The sequence below is a fragment of the Microtus pennsylvanicus genome, chromosome 4, assembly GCF_037038515.1.
Source record: "Microtus pennsylvanicus isolate mMicPen1 chromosome 4, mMicPen1.hap1, whole genome shotgun sequence".
Lineage (NCBI taxonomy): Eukaryota > Metazoa > Chordata > Mammalia > Rodentia > Cricetidae > Microtus > Microtus pennsylvanicus.
In genome coordinates this window covers 71,472,031-71,486,021 of record NC_134582.1, presented here as the reverse complement: position 1 = coordinate 71,486,021, position 13,991 = coordinate 71,472,031, and the positions used below count along the sequence as shown (strand labels likewise).

The 13,991-nt window shown below is 47.3% G+C and overlaps 1 protein-coding gene across 15 annotated transcripts; it reads left to right on the top strand.

Moving 5' to 3' along the window:
- Positions 1-226: 226 nt before the first annotated feature.
- Cdk20 (cyclin dependent kinase 20) lies at positions 227-13,475 on the top strand. Of its 15 annotated transcripts, none has more exons than XR_012910336.1 (11): positions 237-520; positions 801-914; positions 2,319-2,507; positions 2,677-2,798; positions 2,929-2,991; positions 3,440-3,563; positions 3,832-3,987; positions 4,732-4,925; positions 6,364-6,428; positions 11,028-11,175; positions 13,335-13,474. XR_012910336.1 is itself a non-coding variant. In XM_075969346.1 (10 exons), exons 1-9 carry the CDS (start codon positions 446-448, stop codon positions 6,386-6,388), a joined length of 1,062 nt encoding a protein of 353 aa, XP_075825461.1. In that variant the 5' UTR covers positions 227-445; the 3' UTR covers positions 6,389-6,428; positions 8,329-11,021. The 15 variants fall into 15 exon arrangements, 9 of the variants coding, with proteins under 9 accessions (XP_075825461.1, XP_075825466.1, XP_075825463.1 ...); XR_012910335.1 differs by lacking the exon at positions 13,335-13,474 and adding an exon at positions 13,120-13,316 and having other exon boundaries at positions 11,028-12,907; XM_075969346.1 differs by lacking the exons at positions 11,028-11,175; positions 13,335-13,474 and adding an exon at positions 8,329-11,021 and having other exon boundaries at positions 227-520.
- The last annotated feature ends 516 nt before the right edge of the window (positions 13,476-13,991 follow it).

The following is a 13,991-nucleotide window of genomic DNA, read 5'->3' as shown; positions in this document are numbered from 1 at the left end:
GGGCCAAGTGACTCTCCAGGACTCAGCTCTGGCCTTGTCTCCAACGCTACCTGGAGTCATCTGCAGCAAGAGGCAGACGACATTCTCACCACTGGGTACTCGGCCTACAGATTCTGGATGACTCCGCTCGCCCCACCTCTCTAGCAGAAGCCACGCCCCTGAGCGCGTGAACACGCCCTTTACTTGCGTGCCTCTGCCCCTTCCGGCTGCACGCAGCCGCGTTCTTGTCACGTGGCGCCGTTAGGTAATCTGCGGATGGACTGCTGAGGGTTCCCGGAAAGGTGTTGCCTAGCGGGGATCAGATTCCCGACAGAGCTCAGCGCGGGTCTTTCCTGTCACGTGCTGCACGGAGCCGCGGTTAGACTCGTTGCTAGGCAACGGCTTGAACGCTTTGTCCGGTGCTGCATCCTAGCTGTCTAGGAGGATCTGGGCGCCGCAGGCGGACATGGACCAGTACTGCATCCTCGGTCGCATCGGGGAGGGCGCCCATGGCATCGTCTTCAAAGCCAAGCACGTAGAGGTGAGGCCACGCTGCGTTCCCCCTGCCTCAAGCCGCGGGCTGCGGCCTTCCGGTGCTGAGACCTGCAGGCCTCGGGGGGTCTCTGGATGCTTGTCCGGGTCCCTTCGGTTGTGATCCCGCTTCCAGCAGCGGGGTTGCGGGAGCGCGTCCCCTGGCGGGCGGTTTAGATATTCCCGACCTAGGGGCGGATCTCTGCGGGTATCTTGTTCTCTGTGTGTTCTCTTTCTGCCCTTCATTGCCAGAAGGTGTTCTGGCAGTATCTGCTCTCTTTACTGCACAGACTGGAGAGATCGTTGCCCTCAAGAAGGTGGCCCTGCGGCGGCTGGAGGATGGCATTCCTAACCAGGCCCTAAGGGAAATCAAGGCTCTGCAGGAGATCGAGGACAGTCAGTATGTGAGTTGGGCAGGGATCTGGTGGACAAGACGGTGGGCGACAGGTTCCAAGACAGCAGCTTCTCCCCCGCCCTCTTTCACTCATTTCCACCCTTACCTTCCCACCCGCAGACACTTTGAAGGATTCCCTTCTAATCCTCACTGTGCTCCTGCCCGCTTAGCCCCTATTTCTCCCTCCCATTGACTCATTGCTCATACACTCATTCATTTTTTCTCTTTTAAATATTTTGTGATTTTTCTCTTCTTTCCTTCCTGTCCCCCCTTCCACCTCCCTGCTTTCTTTTCTTTCATACTATAGGCAGGTGCTGTGCCACTAAAGTATGTCCCCAACCGTACGAATTTCTCAGTAACTTGTACTTGTTCCGCGGGTGTGTTTAAAGGCTTTATGTGTGGTCACCCTGAGTTCTCCCTGCTTTTCAAAGCAAGTTTCAGGAATTTGTTAAGCAAGGGGAATGCTTGGTTTTCTTCATCACTTCGTGGGTCCTCAGCTATCCATTGAAGACTTTGAGTTGAGTATCACTGGCAGTCTTCCTGGAGCCTCCTGAAAGTTCTGGCCTGTGCACAGCGCTAGTGACGCTGAGGAACTGGTCCCAGTCTGTTTCCCGAGAGCGTGTGTGTAATGGAATCAGGAGGTGACAGGCCACACACCTGGTGTATGCCTGTGTGCCAGTGTACTGTGAAGTCTGGTGGTGTAGGTCTCAGGACCTATTGGAGCAAGCTGGCTGGTCAGACCAGCGTATTTGGTGAAGCCCTGAGTTCAGTAGAGACATTGCCTCAACAGATAATGAGGAGAGCAATTAAAGAAGACTCCTGACGTCAGCTGTGATTCTCCACGTGCTCATGCACATGTTTGTACATACATGCATCCAAACACAAAGACATATGTTAAAAAAATAGTAGATTTGTCCCCAACCTTTATCATCTTCTTCATTCACTACCACTTCTAAGGTTTCCCTGCAGGGACTAGTGTTACGTTAATGTTTTACTTTTGGCTTTTTGGGGGGCCCACTACCCAGCTCCCAAATAAATCACACCTGGAGGCTTATTCTTAATTAGGAATGCCCAGCCTTAGCTTGGCTTGTTTCTAGCCAGCTTTCTGTCAATTAACCCATCTATCTTTTCCCTGGCTGTCTTTGCTTCCTTGGCCCTCTGGCAGGGCAAGGGCGAACGGTGCTGCTGCTGGTGGGTCAGGAGGTGAGTCTAGAGCAATGGTTCTTAGCCTTCCTGATGCTGTAACCCTTTAATATGATTCATGTTGTGGTTTTGTTGCTACTTCACAACTGTAATTTTGCTGCTGTTATGAGTCATAATGTAAATATTTTTGGAGATAGATGTTTGCCAAAGGGGTAGAGACCCATGGTTTGAGCACCTCTGGTCTAGAGGCTGATAGGATTTCTGCCCTCAGGTGGTACAGCTGAAAGCCGTGTTCCCACATGGTGCAGGATTTGTGCTGGCCTTCGAGTTTATGCTGTCAGACCTGGCAGAGGTGGTGCGCAATGCCCAGAGGCCCCTGGCCCCAGCACAGGTCAAGAGCTACCTGCAGATGCTGCTCAAAGGTGTTGCATTTTGCCACGCCAACAACATTGTGCATCGGGTTAGTACCAACATGGGCTGTGGTGGGCTGGGGTGAGCTAGTCCTTGAAGAGGGTCTTCAGGTAAGCAGCCAGGGCTGTGGCTCTAGAGGAGATGGGGCTGACTGCCTATCTCCCTGTCCCAAAGCCCTATGGGTAGAGGGAGACTGATGCCCCCTTTTGTCTGCACAGGACCTGAAGCCTGCCAACCTGCTCATCAGTGCCTCAGGCGAGCTCAAGATCGCGGACTTTGGCCTGGCCCGGGTCTTCTCTCCAGATGGTGGTCGCCTCTACACACATCAAGTGGCCACCAGGTAATGAGGCTGTATCCCTGCCAGTTCTCTCACGGGGGAAGAGACACCTCTGAACCTTCTGTTCGGGCATGGGCTGTGAGCTTCTCATCAGACCAGCTGTCCAGCCGTGATCTCAAACCCTTTTCCCCAGGTGGTACCGAGCTCCTGAGCTCCTGTATGGTGCCCGGCAGTACGACCAGGGCGTCGACCTATGGTGAGACCCTGGGGTGGGTGAGGTAATGCGCGCCTGCCATGGGGATGTCTCTGAGTTTGTTGGGGGAAGGTTAGGGCAGTGATAGTCTCAGGCGGGAGGCGTCTGGGTAAGGTGGTCTGGGGTACAGTTCAGGTATCTTGACTTGAGGATGAGACAGCGGTGAGCTTGAGCGAGGCTTGTGCCCCTAGGTATGAGGGCTCAGCATTCTGGTGGACTAGTTTGTGGTCCTCAGAGGTCTGAGGTTTGGGTTATTTTGCATTTCTGCCCCCCAAACTGAGGAGGAGCTGGGTGACCCAGATACGGGGCTCTAAGTGTCTTGTAGCTGTCAGGAGCTGCTCTGTCTCTAGAAACCTCTGGACCTTGACCCTGGCATGAGGTGTTAGAGCTGTCGTGGGTAGCGTGGTCACCCGTGTGTGAGAGCTCCAGTTGCTTACATCTGTATCCACAGGGCTGTGGGCTGCATTATGGGAGAACTGTTGAATGGGTCCCCCCTGTTCCCGGGAGAGAATGACATCGAGCAACTTTGCTGTGTGCTTCGCATCCTGGGCACGCCCAGCCCTCGAATCTGGCCGGTTAGTAGCAGCCATTGCTGGGGAAGGCGTGGGATTGCTTTCTTCCCCAGTAGGAAGTGACTTCTATTCATGCAGGTGTACCAGGGCCCCAGCTTTCCTTGACTGCAGAAGGGCCAGGTCTTGTCTGGGTGACATCTCAGCAATCGGGGCAAGGAGGGCATGTGTGGGTGATGAGGGACCATGATCTGAGTGAGGACGTGAAAGGGAGCCTGCATCGGAGCGGTGAGGTGGGGCCTGCTCTCATTGCCTCTTCCTCTGCTGAGCTCAGGAGATCACAGAGCTGCCTGACTACAACAAGATCACCTTCAAGGAGCAGGCACCGGTGCCCCTCGAGGAGGTGCTGCCTGATGCCTCTCCCCAGGCCTTGGACCTGCTGGGCCAGTTCCTCCTCTACCCTCCACACCAGCGTATTGCAGCCTCCCAGGTAAGGTTCAAGTTGTGGTCACTGTTCTGATACTCTGCACTATGGGACCCTGCCCAGTCGGGGACTCTCAGAATCTGTGATGGACTGGAAGCCCAGGCTTCCCAATGGGGTGTTCTTCAGGGGAGTAGTCAGTGACCTTTGCCCTCTGTCCATCCCCCTCTTGTTGGTGGTTCCTTCTTGCAGCTGCAGGAGTTGGAGGTGTGGGTGTTGTCACCTTCCCCCCTGATTGCTCTTCATGTCCTTACCCCTCCTGTGCTTGCTCCTTGCCTTGGGCTTGTGTTCCTGTGTCCTAACCCTTCAAACCCTGCAGCAGCTCCCTAGCCTTTATTTATAACTTGTCCTGGGAGACAGGAACAAGTGTCTGTTCACCGAGATAGACACTGCTAACATATCTGACCTGCGGTCAGATACAGTCTCAGGTGTTTTCTGGGACTTGTGAGTTTCCTCTAATTCCTGAGTCTATAAGGAGCCTCCTGCCCAGAGGGAATGTTTCAATCGGGAGGAAATAGCCACACATCAAACTATCGTTCTTGGAGATATACCGGTACATTCTGCCCCTTTCTCTGGTTTATGTCCCCAACCCCTTCCTCTGTTGGCAAGACTTTCAAGCTCACTGCCATGTTCCCAACCGCTGGGACAGTGCTCCAGACAGGCACAGAGGCAGGATTTGCTGACCCAGCTGAATGGTTCTGGGGGCTGGTAGTAACTGGACTTCTTCGGCTGCCTCTTGTTTGCTACCCTCAGGCCCTTCTGCATCCGTACTTCTTCACAGCTCCTCTGCCTGCCCATCCCTCTGAGCTGCCAGTTCCTCAGCGCCCAGGAGGACCTGCACCCAAGGCTCACCCAGGCCCCCCTCATGTCCATGACTTCAGTGTGGACCGTCCTCTTGAGGAGTCACTGCTGAACCCAGAGCTGATTCGGCCCTTCATCCCAGAGGGGTGAGATGCTCGCCTAGTCCTGCCTGCTTGCCGCAGGAGCATCTAGACAGCCATTCCTCTGCCTCTTCCTGATTTGCCTCCATAGCCTCCCCATGGATACACACACCACACCTCATCCTACTCCTTAGCCTGCTTGAGGACTGGGCTTCGGGGGGCAGAACCATGAAGATGTCCAGCCCAGCAGAGAACGAGACTCACATAGCCTCTGGAAACCGCTAGCTGTGTCCTTTCCCAGAGCCACCACTCCGTGGTGTCCCCTACCTTGGATCCTGTTCAAGTCCATTCCTCTTACAGCAGTACCTGGGGAGGCACAAGAGTGAGCAGACCTGGGAAGGCAGGCTTGCCTTGGTTTGGTTTCCAGAGTACTCTGGACCGGGATTTGAGATTCATATAAAAGCTCTGAGTGTTTCTGCCTGTTTCTGTTAGGGAAATTGACAAGGTGGCCCCTTAATTTATAGGGGTCAGTCACCCAGAAGGTGCTTCCAGTTAGGGCTGCTTTGGTCCTGAGGCTTCCTGTGCCATTCATGTGATTTGAGTGCTTATTTGGGAGTGAGGGTCCAGAAGTTGAGGCCAGGGATGAACAGTTTCCATATGCTGGGCAGTTAGTTTTTCTGTAAGCCGGAGGCTGCCGCGCACATTTGAAGCAGGCATTCCTGGAATTCATTTAGTAAATAAATTCCAGTGTAACTCAGCCAGCTTGATGATCTTTATTTTATAGTACTACAGTAAGACGAGTCTAAAACAGTGGTTCTTAACCTTCCTAATGCTGTGACCCTTTAATTCAGTTCCTCAGGTTATAGTGACCCCCAACCATAAAATTATTTTCATTGCCACTTCATAACTGTAATTTTGCCACTGTTATGAATTATAATGTAAATATTTGATATGCAGGATATTTGGTATGGGACCCCTGTGAAAGGGTCGTTCGACCCCCAAGAGGTCATGACCCATAAATTGAGAAGCACTGGTCTAAAAGAATCCTGAGATGTCGGGGACCAAGAGGAGGTGCAGACAGATGATGATGAGGACTTGTATAGTGGAGATTAAGACTTACTATATGGTTATGTAAGGCCTAAGACAAAATAGAATCTTAACTAGCCATTATTCAAACATATAACAAAATTTGCTAGTGACTTTGGGATATACCTGTAACCCTAGTGCTCAAGTGTCTAAGACAAGAGGTTTCCTAAGAGCGAAAGATCACCCTGGGCTATAGTGGGAGATCTGTCTGAAAAAAAAGTGAATGTGTGTATATAATATACACACATAGGAGACACATTATACTCTTAAAATGTTTGTTTTAGTCCTCACATGCATTGGTTGTTGTGTGAGTATTGGGGACACAGAGGTAACTAACAGATTTACACCATGCTGCTCTCAGGAAATCCTGATGTCTTCATAACCCGAGCTCCATTTATTTCTCTGATCATGTCTGCAGACTCTTAAGAACTACAAGAAACTAATGGGTGACAACTTGTGTCTGGACGCTGTTTGGAAACAAAGGTACAGGATGATAAAAATGTAGTCCATTTGTTGATTTATACATCGGCGCCTTCAGTGATCTCTGTAACACCCGATTTGGTGTTACACCCTCGGTACAGTTCGCGCACCACTGTACCTAACGCGAGTCGGGCAAGGGCCTGGAGATTGAAAATAAGACACAGAGAGACCAGGGTCATTCCAAAGGAGATCAGCCGAATGCCACCTTATTCAGCATTGGGGGAGTCCTTATCTACCTGACTGCAGCACAAGGACCTCCGCCCAGGCAGGTGGGAAATTACTATATTATCAATGGAGTGAATGCCCTGCAGCTAACCACCAGGCGGGGCAGGCATAGCACAGAAACACACAGGAAGCTTAGTTAGTTGATCATAAACTGTCCCCACAAATGCACCATAGGAATAAGGGAGACCAGGGCCCTACAGTCTCTGCAGAGCCTTTTCTAACTCCTCATCGCACAGTGATACCCAGGCATACAGGGAAACATTGACCAGCAGAAAGCCAGCTCTGGATTTCCAGGTGGTGGACTCACCAGATAGTGCAGCTACCACACTTGGTCCTGGTAGAAACAGTGGGTGGTACTGAAAGTCATGTAATAATACAACAAAATACAAATTTACAGTCTGCAATAGGATGGTCTATCCCCCACCCCCACACACAAACAAAGATTTTGTTTGGCTTGTTCTTTTCAAGACGAGACGACGAGCCTGGCTTTGAACTCGCTTTGTGACCGAGATGACCTCGATGCCTGCACTTTTATTGGGATTACACCCCCTGTATTACCACACTTGTAGTAATTTGAATGCAGAGTACATATTCTAGCTGGAATAGAGGTGGTTACTTATATTAAAAAGGGAGAGAAATGGGTATTTTCAAGAATGGAATTATAAATATAAATCAAACTTACAAGCAAAAGAATTAAAAAAATGTGGTATAGCTTGATATCAGAGTAGGCACTTACTAGGGATAAACATTAAACTTGCATGAATTGGCAAAAATTGCTACATATGTATGCACACAATACAGAATTTTTTCCTCTTTTTGATACTGACTCTTGTGTATCTGAGGCTAGCACCAAACTCATTATATAGCCAAGGCTAGCACCAAACTCATTATATAGCCAAGGCTAGCATCAAACTCATTATATAGCCAAGGCTAGCACCAAGCTCATTATATAGCCAAGGCTAGCACCAAACACATATAGCCAAGGCTAGCCTCAAACTCACTGTGCAGTTTAGAATTACAGAAGCTTGCAGAGTCCAGCTCTGCAGACTTCCTCCAGAGTTGAGGTCAGAGGCCACTGTGTAGTAGAGGGGGTTAGAATAGCTCTAATCTGAGGGTTTACACAAAAGGCTCACTGTGCTGTTCCAAACATGTCTCTTTATTCTACCTCTATTTTAATTCTGTCCTAATTTTCTATAATTTCTTAGCTCTAATTCTCTCTCAATTCTAATTCCAGTTCTCTGTTACAAGTCTGTTTGTTATTTTACATTCTTTTTTCTTCTTTATTTTCCTACATTATTTTCCTACATTCTCTATACCTTTACATTTCTGCCAGCTTCTGTTTGTTCTCTTAGCTTTTACAGACCCACAGAATCTTGCAGGCATTACCTCTGAAGGTCACATACCATTTCTTAAGTAAATAATAAGAAACAGTCATCCCAACAATTCACAGTGCAATCAATCCAGATAGTAAGAAAAGAGCACTTTCTTTTAGTTAACTCCCTAACTAGTGGACTGCAAACCGCAGCTGTAAAAGGAGAAGTCTTTTTGTTATCCATAGAGGTAGCCTTACAAAACTAAACTAATAAGAGAAATAAGGAAATTGTGTGCTATATCCTATACTTTAAAAAAAGATTTATTTATTATGTTTACGGTGTTCTGTCTTCATGTATGTCTGTAGGCCAGAAGAGGGAGCCGCCATGTCGTTGCTGGAATTGAACTCAGTGTCTCTGGAAGAGTTCTTAACCACTGAGCCATCTCTCCAGCCCCTATATCCTATACTTTTGATTGTATAAAACATCTTAAACATTTTGTGACCAGTAGTCATAAAGTCCAGGCTTTCTGGGACTGGGGACTTGTTTGTTTACAAATGTGTCCTCAGAGAGAGGGCAGCAGCAGCTGGAGCTGCAGGGCCAGGGGCAGAGAAGTCCATACAACACTCACCAACACACTGGCATTTGAAGCATTTTCAATCTTAAGATATATTTTTCTGTCCAGCATGTAACCCTTGACCATAGAAAGAAAAGCTTGTAACTCTTTTTTTTTGAGGGGGGGGCTATGAAGTTATTTTATATTTTGTAGCTAACCCTGGCCAGATAGAGAATCTTTCTTCCGTGGTGCCTGAACAAAGGCTGAGGTTAGGAATCTGTTAATTATTGTCCCCGGTACTCCAGTTAAATTACTCTGCACTATTTACCTTTGCTCAATAAATTGTACAGCTGGCTACATGTTCTAGTAAATAAGATTGTATTCTTTTTTGTTTTGTTTTTCAAGACAGGGTTTCTTTGTGTAATAGTCCTAGATGTTGTGGAACCCACTTGTAGACCAGGCTGGCCTTGAACTAAAAAAGATCCAAGTGCTGGGATTAAAGGTGTGCACTACCACCGCCCAGCTAAGATTGTATTCTTTTGGTAATAGTTTACCTTAAAATCCAATTAGCAAAGCACCTGGCCTGATCTAAAAGCTACTTTAAAGTTTTATATCAGTTGATAGTGTGTGGCTATCTTGGCAGCTGGGAAAATTACAGTATTTTCTTAAGCTGTACTCTAGTTCCACTCTTAATGGAAGTTTAGAACTTCTGACTTGGGCAGCATTTGTTTTATTCATGAAAACTCGGTATAGGTTAACAGTATTAATACTAATTGGATAATACAGCTAAGACAGAACCATCTTCTTGACAATTCATAGATAAAAATGCCCAGTAGATAAAGAATGTATTCATGCGATACACACACACACACACACACACACACACACACACACACACACACACACACACACACACAGGCTAGGGAAAGAATGCATTTAGCACATTTAAAATTATAGGGAGAAACATCAGATATTCTGGCGTCTGTATTTCTTGCAGGTCTTGCATCAGAATTTAATTCTCCATCAGAAATTAATTCTGGTCGGTTGACACCTTGAATATTAATTGCTCCTGTGATAAATGATAAAGGCTCTCTGCCAGAATGACCCTGAACTCATCCTGCGGCCAGTGCAGGTGTGAACTACTGATTCTGGATCCTGCAGTGCTGAGGATTGAATCCGGAGTTCAATGTCCGGTGCATGCCGGACATTTCAACCCTTTGAGGACTCAACAAGGCCTTAATGTGGTGTGGGAGGTCCTTCTGTCTATGTGTTGCTTTCATTGGTTAATAAAGGAACTGCTTGGGCTATAGCAGAGCTGTAGGGGAACAGAGCTAGGAAGGGAAAAATAAATGGAATGCTGGGAAGAAGAGGTAGGGAGAGACACCATGGAGCCACCAGAGTCAGACATGCTGAGTCTTTGCCATTAAGCCACTGCCATGTGGCGATATACAGATTAATAGAAATGGGTTAAATTAATATAAAAGTTAGTCAATAAGAGGCTAGAGCTAATGAACCAAGGAGTGTTTTAATTAATATAGTTTCTCGCCAGGCGGTGGTGGCGCACGCCTTTAATCCCAGCACTTGGGAGGCAGAGACAGGCGGATCTCTGTGAGTTCGAGGCCAGCCTGGTCTACAGAGCTAGTTCCAGGACAGGCTCCAAAGCCACAGAGAAACCCTGTCTCAAAAAACCAAAAAAAAAAAAATTAATATAGTTTCTCTGTGGTTATTTTGGGGCTAAGCTAGCTGGGCGGCTGGGACGAACAAGTGGGCCCTCCTCCAACATTAATGTCTCGTCCATCTTGTCTTCAAACTCAGGTTTCCAGCCTCTGCTGTACCTGGGTTTACAGGTGGATGCCACTGCAGCTGACTTCAGAGTTTAAGATAGATGTGAGTAATGAGAGCTAAAAATAGACAAATTCACTTTCAAGGTAGGTGGTTTAAAGCTGGGCCTGGTATGGCTGCCAGTGGTGTCATACAGTTTTAATTCCAACACTTGAGATGTTGGCAGATCTCTGAGTGCAAGACCAGCCTGGTCTACATAACAAGTTCCAGGCTGGACTACATAGTGAGACCCTTTCAAAAAAATATTTGCATGATAGGATTAATGGCAGGCAAGACATAAAGAGAAGATTGGGGTGTGTGTATAAGTACATGTGCAAAGGTTCAAAGGGCAACGTTCCAAGAGTTGGTTTTCTCCTTCTATCGTGTGTCCCAGGTATTGAGTTCAGGTCATCAGGGGGATGACAAGTGCCTCTACCAGTAGGGCCATTTTGTTGGCTCTGTGTACAGGGTTTGTGCAGATTTTTCATTCACATAAGGGACCTGAGACTCCGTAGACTGATATCTGCAGGGTTCTGGAAGCAATTCCCTGTGCACACTGATGGGTGACTGCATTTACTACAGGGCCAAATACTCGGTGGATTTAATAAAGTGAGACTTAGTGACATTTGTTTGTAGAGCAGCCATCATGAGTCACAGTATTTCACAGGGTATTTTTTTGTTTGTTTCCAGAAGGCAACTGATTCACACTCTGGTTGTGAGTGTCAGTATTTGAGGAATTTCCAGAAATTACCTGAAATTCTTTACCCAGAACTGTGAAGTCGTCTGTAACTAGAAACAAAGTGTTCATGTCTCCAGTTCACCCGAAGGCTTCATCCAGGTGAAAGAGTTGCCTGTGACCTGGTTCCTGGTCTCTTCATTGCTAACTAGGCACTAAGAATGAGATTCCAAAGCTATCTGCTGCCATCTTCCATCCCAGCCTGGCCATGATACCTCTTTCATTTGGGTATTCTTTCCTTCTGAGCCCGCCTCATCTACTCAGCAGGTGCACCTGGTCAAGTCTAGGGTTCTTGAGAGTATCCCAGTCCATCCTCAGCAGAAGGCCAGAGGTTACACTTGGGATTGAGGAAACTCTTCAGAGGAGTCTTTCTCTGAGTGGAACTTGAGAGAGACAACATCTTTCTGTCTGGTTTTAAGGGTATGGAGGGACTGGAAGAGTGACTGCCCTCGTGTGACAGGAGCAAGCCTAATATTAGTCCTCAGGGGTAAATGAAGTTCATACAGAGGAGAAAAGAAAGGAGAAAGAAAGTACTAATGACTTTATGTGCTTAGGAAGGGCAGGAACTTTTATAGTGGGAGTGGGTCTCAGTATTAACAAGGATCTAAGATGGGAGAAAAAAACAGAGGGAAGGAGGTAGGAAGGGAAGGAGGGAGGCATAAACTAGCTGACCTCTGGGTTTTCCCCCGGTTGCTTAGAAATAGTGTTTGCCTGATCTTCTGCTTCACACCTTCCTCTTCCTTCATTTTCTGGATCAGAGAGGCTTCATACAGGTGGCAGATTTGCCTACGACTACTCGTCTCCACCGGTTTTATGTCACTCTTCCTGGGGATATAAGAACAAACGTCTACTTACCCCAGATAGGGAACCAACAACAGATACAAATATCACCAAAGTCCAACTTGGTAAAACAGTTTTACTGGGTATTGTAATGTGAAATAAAATGGCCCCCAAAGGGAATGGTGTATGCCTTTAATCCCAGCACTTGGAAGGCAGAGGCTGGCAGATTTGAGTTGGAGGCCAACCTGGTCTACATAGTAAGTCTCAGGACACTCAAGTGAAGGCAATGAAAGACAGCAGGTGAAGATGTAATTGAATGAGGAGGCCATGTTTCAGCCCCAGGAAGCAGCAGAACTTGGCAGCTTCAGCCATGTGGTTCTGGGTTTAGAATTAAGGCTAGAAGAAAGGAATTATGGAATAAAGCCACCGAGGCAGGCATATGTCAGGGGTGTCCCTGAAGGCCTAGAGAGGCCATTGGGTGAAGCTGTGAGGTTGAAGCCTTGATTGTCTTGGAGAACCCAAGATGTTGGAGATGCTGGAGCCATGGGGTACCTGCTGAGGAGAGCAGGGGGTGGAATCAGCCCAAGAGAAATAAAGATGAATGGGGTTGGAGATCTAAAAAGTATTTTGACATCAGATATGGACATAGTTTGGAGTTTGCCCGGCTGGTTTTTGGCCTTGATTTGCTCCAGCATTTCCTCATTGTTCTCCCTTACCTATGTTTTGGAAGGGTAATGTATATCCTGTGCTTTTGTATGTTGGAAGTATGTCATCTGCCTTTTGATTTTGATTTTTTTTTTTTGGTTTTTCGAGACAGGGTTTCTGTGTGGTTTTGGAGCCTGTCCTGGAACTAGCTCTTGTAGACCAGGCTGGTCTCAAACTCACAGAGATCCGCCTGCCTCTGCCTCCCAAGTGCTGGGATTAAAGGCGTGCGCCACCACCGCCCGGCTTGATTTTGATTTTTATAGGGGAATTACAGTTAAGAGATTGCCATGCATCTCAGAAGAGACTTTGAAACAAATTTGAGACTGTGATAGACTATGGGATTTTTGAAGTTGGACTGAATGCATTTTTTGACAATACTTTTCTTTTTTAATATTTATTTATTATATATACAATATTCTGTCTGTGTGTATGCGTAAAGGCCAGAACAGGGCACCAGACCTCATTACAGATGGTTGTGAGCCACCATGTGGTTGCTGGGAATTGAACTCAGGACCTTTGGAAGAGCAGGCAATGCTCTTAACCACTGAGCCATCTCTCCAGCCCAAGACTGAATGCATTTTTGCATTATGACATGGCTATCATCTTTGGGGGCCATGGAGTTGAATGTGGTGGTTTGAAAGAAAATGAGCCCTCCAGGGAATGGCATTGTTAGGAGGTGTGGCCTTGTTGGAGGAAGTGTGTCATTGAGTGTGTGTGTGTGAGTGTGTGTGAGCTTTAAGGTCCCTTTTGCTCATTTCCCTCAGTGTAACTTTCAGAGCACTTGGTGTTGTCTGCGCGATGAAGGACTCTGAGCTGCTACTCCAGCACCACCTCTGCCTGCACGCTGCCAGTGCTCGCCATCATGATGATAAAGGACTGGACCTCTGAAATTAAGTGAGCCAATTAAAATGTTTTCTTTATAAGAGTTGCTGTGGTCTCTTTTAAAGGGCGGTGGTGGTGCACTCCTTTAATCCTAGCACATGGGAGGCAGAAGCAGGTGGATCTCTGAATTTGAAACCAGCCTGGTCTACAAGAGCTAGTTCCAGAATAGGCTCCAAAGCTACAGAGAAACCCAGTCTTGAAAAAACAAAACAAACAAAACAAAACACACACACACACACACACACACACACACACACACAAAACAAAACAAAACAACCCTAAGACATTTGGTATGGGAGATCCTTCTATGTGTTGCTTTTATTGGTTAATGTGAATAAAGAACTGCTTTGAGCCTATGGCAGGAAAGAACAGAACTAGGCAGGGAAAGATAGGCTGTATGCTGGGAGGAAGAAGGGCAGAGTCTGAGAGAAGCCATGGAGCTGCCAGAGACAGACATTGGGGACTTTACCCTGTAAGTCACAGTCACATGGCGGTATACAGATGAATATAAATGGGTTAAATTAATATAAGAATTCGTCAATAAGAAGCTA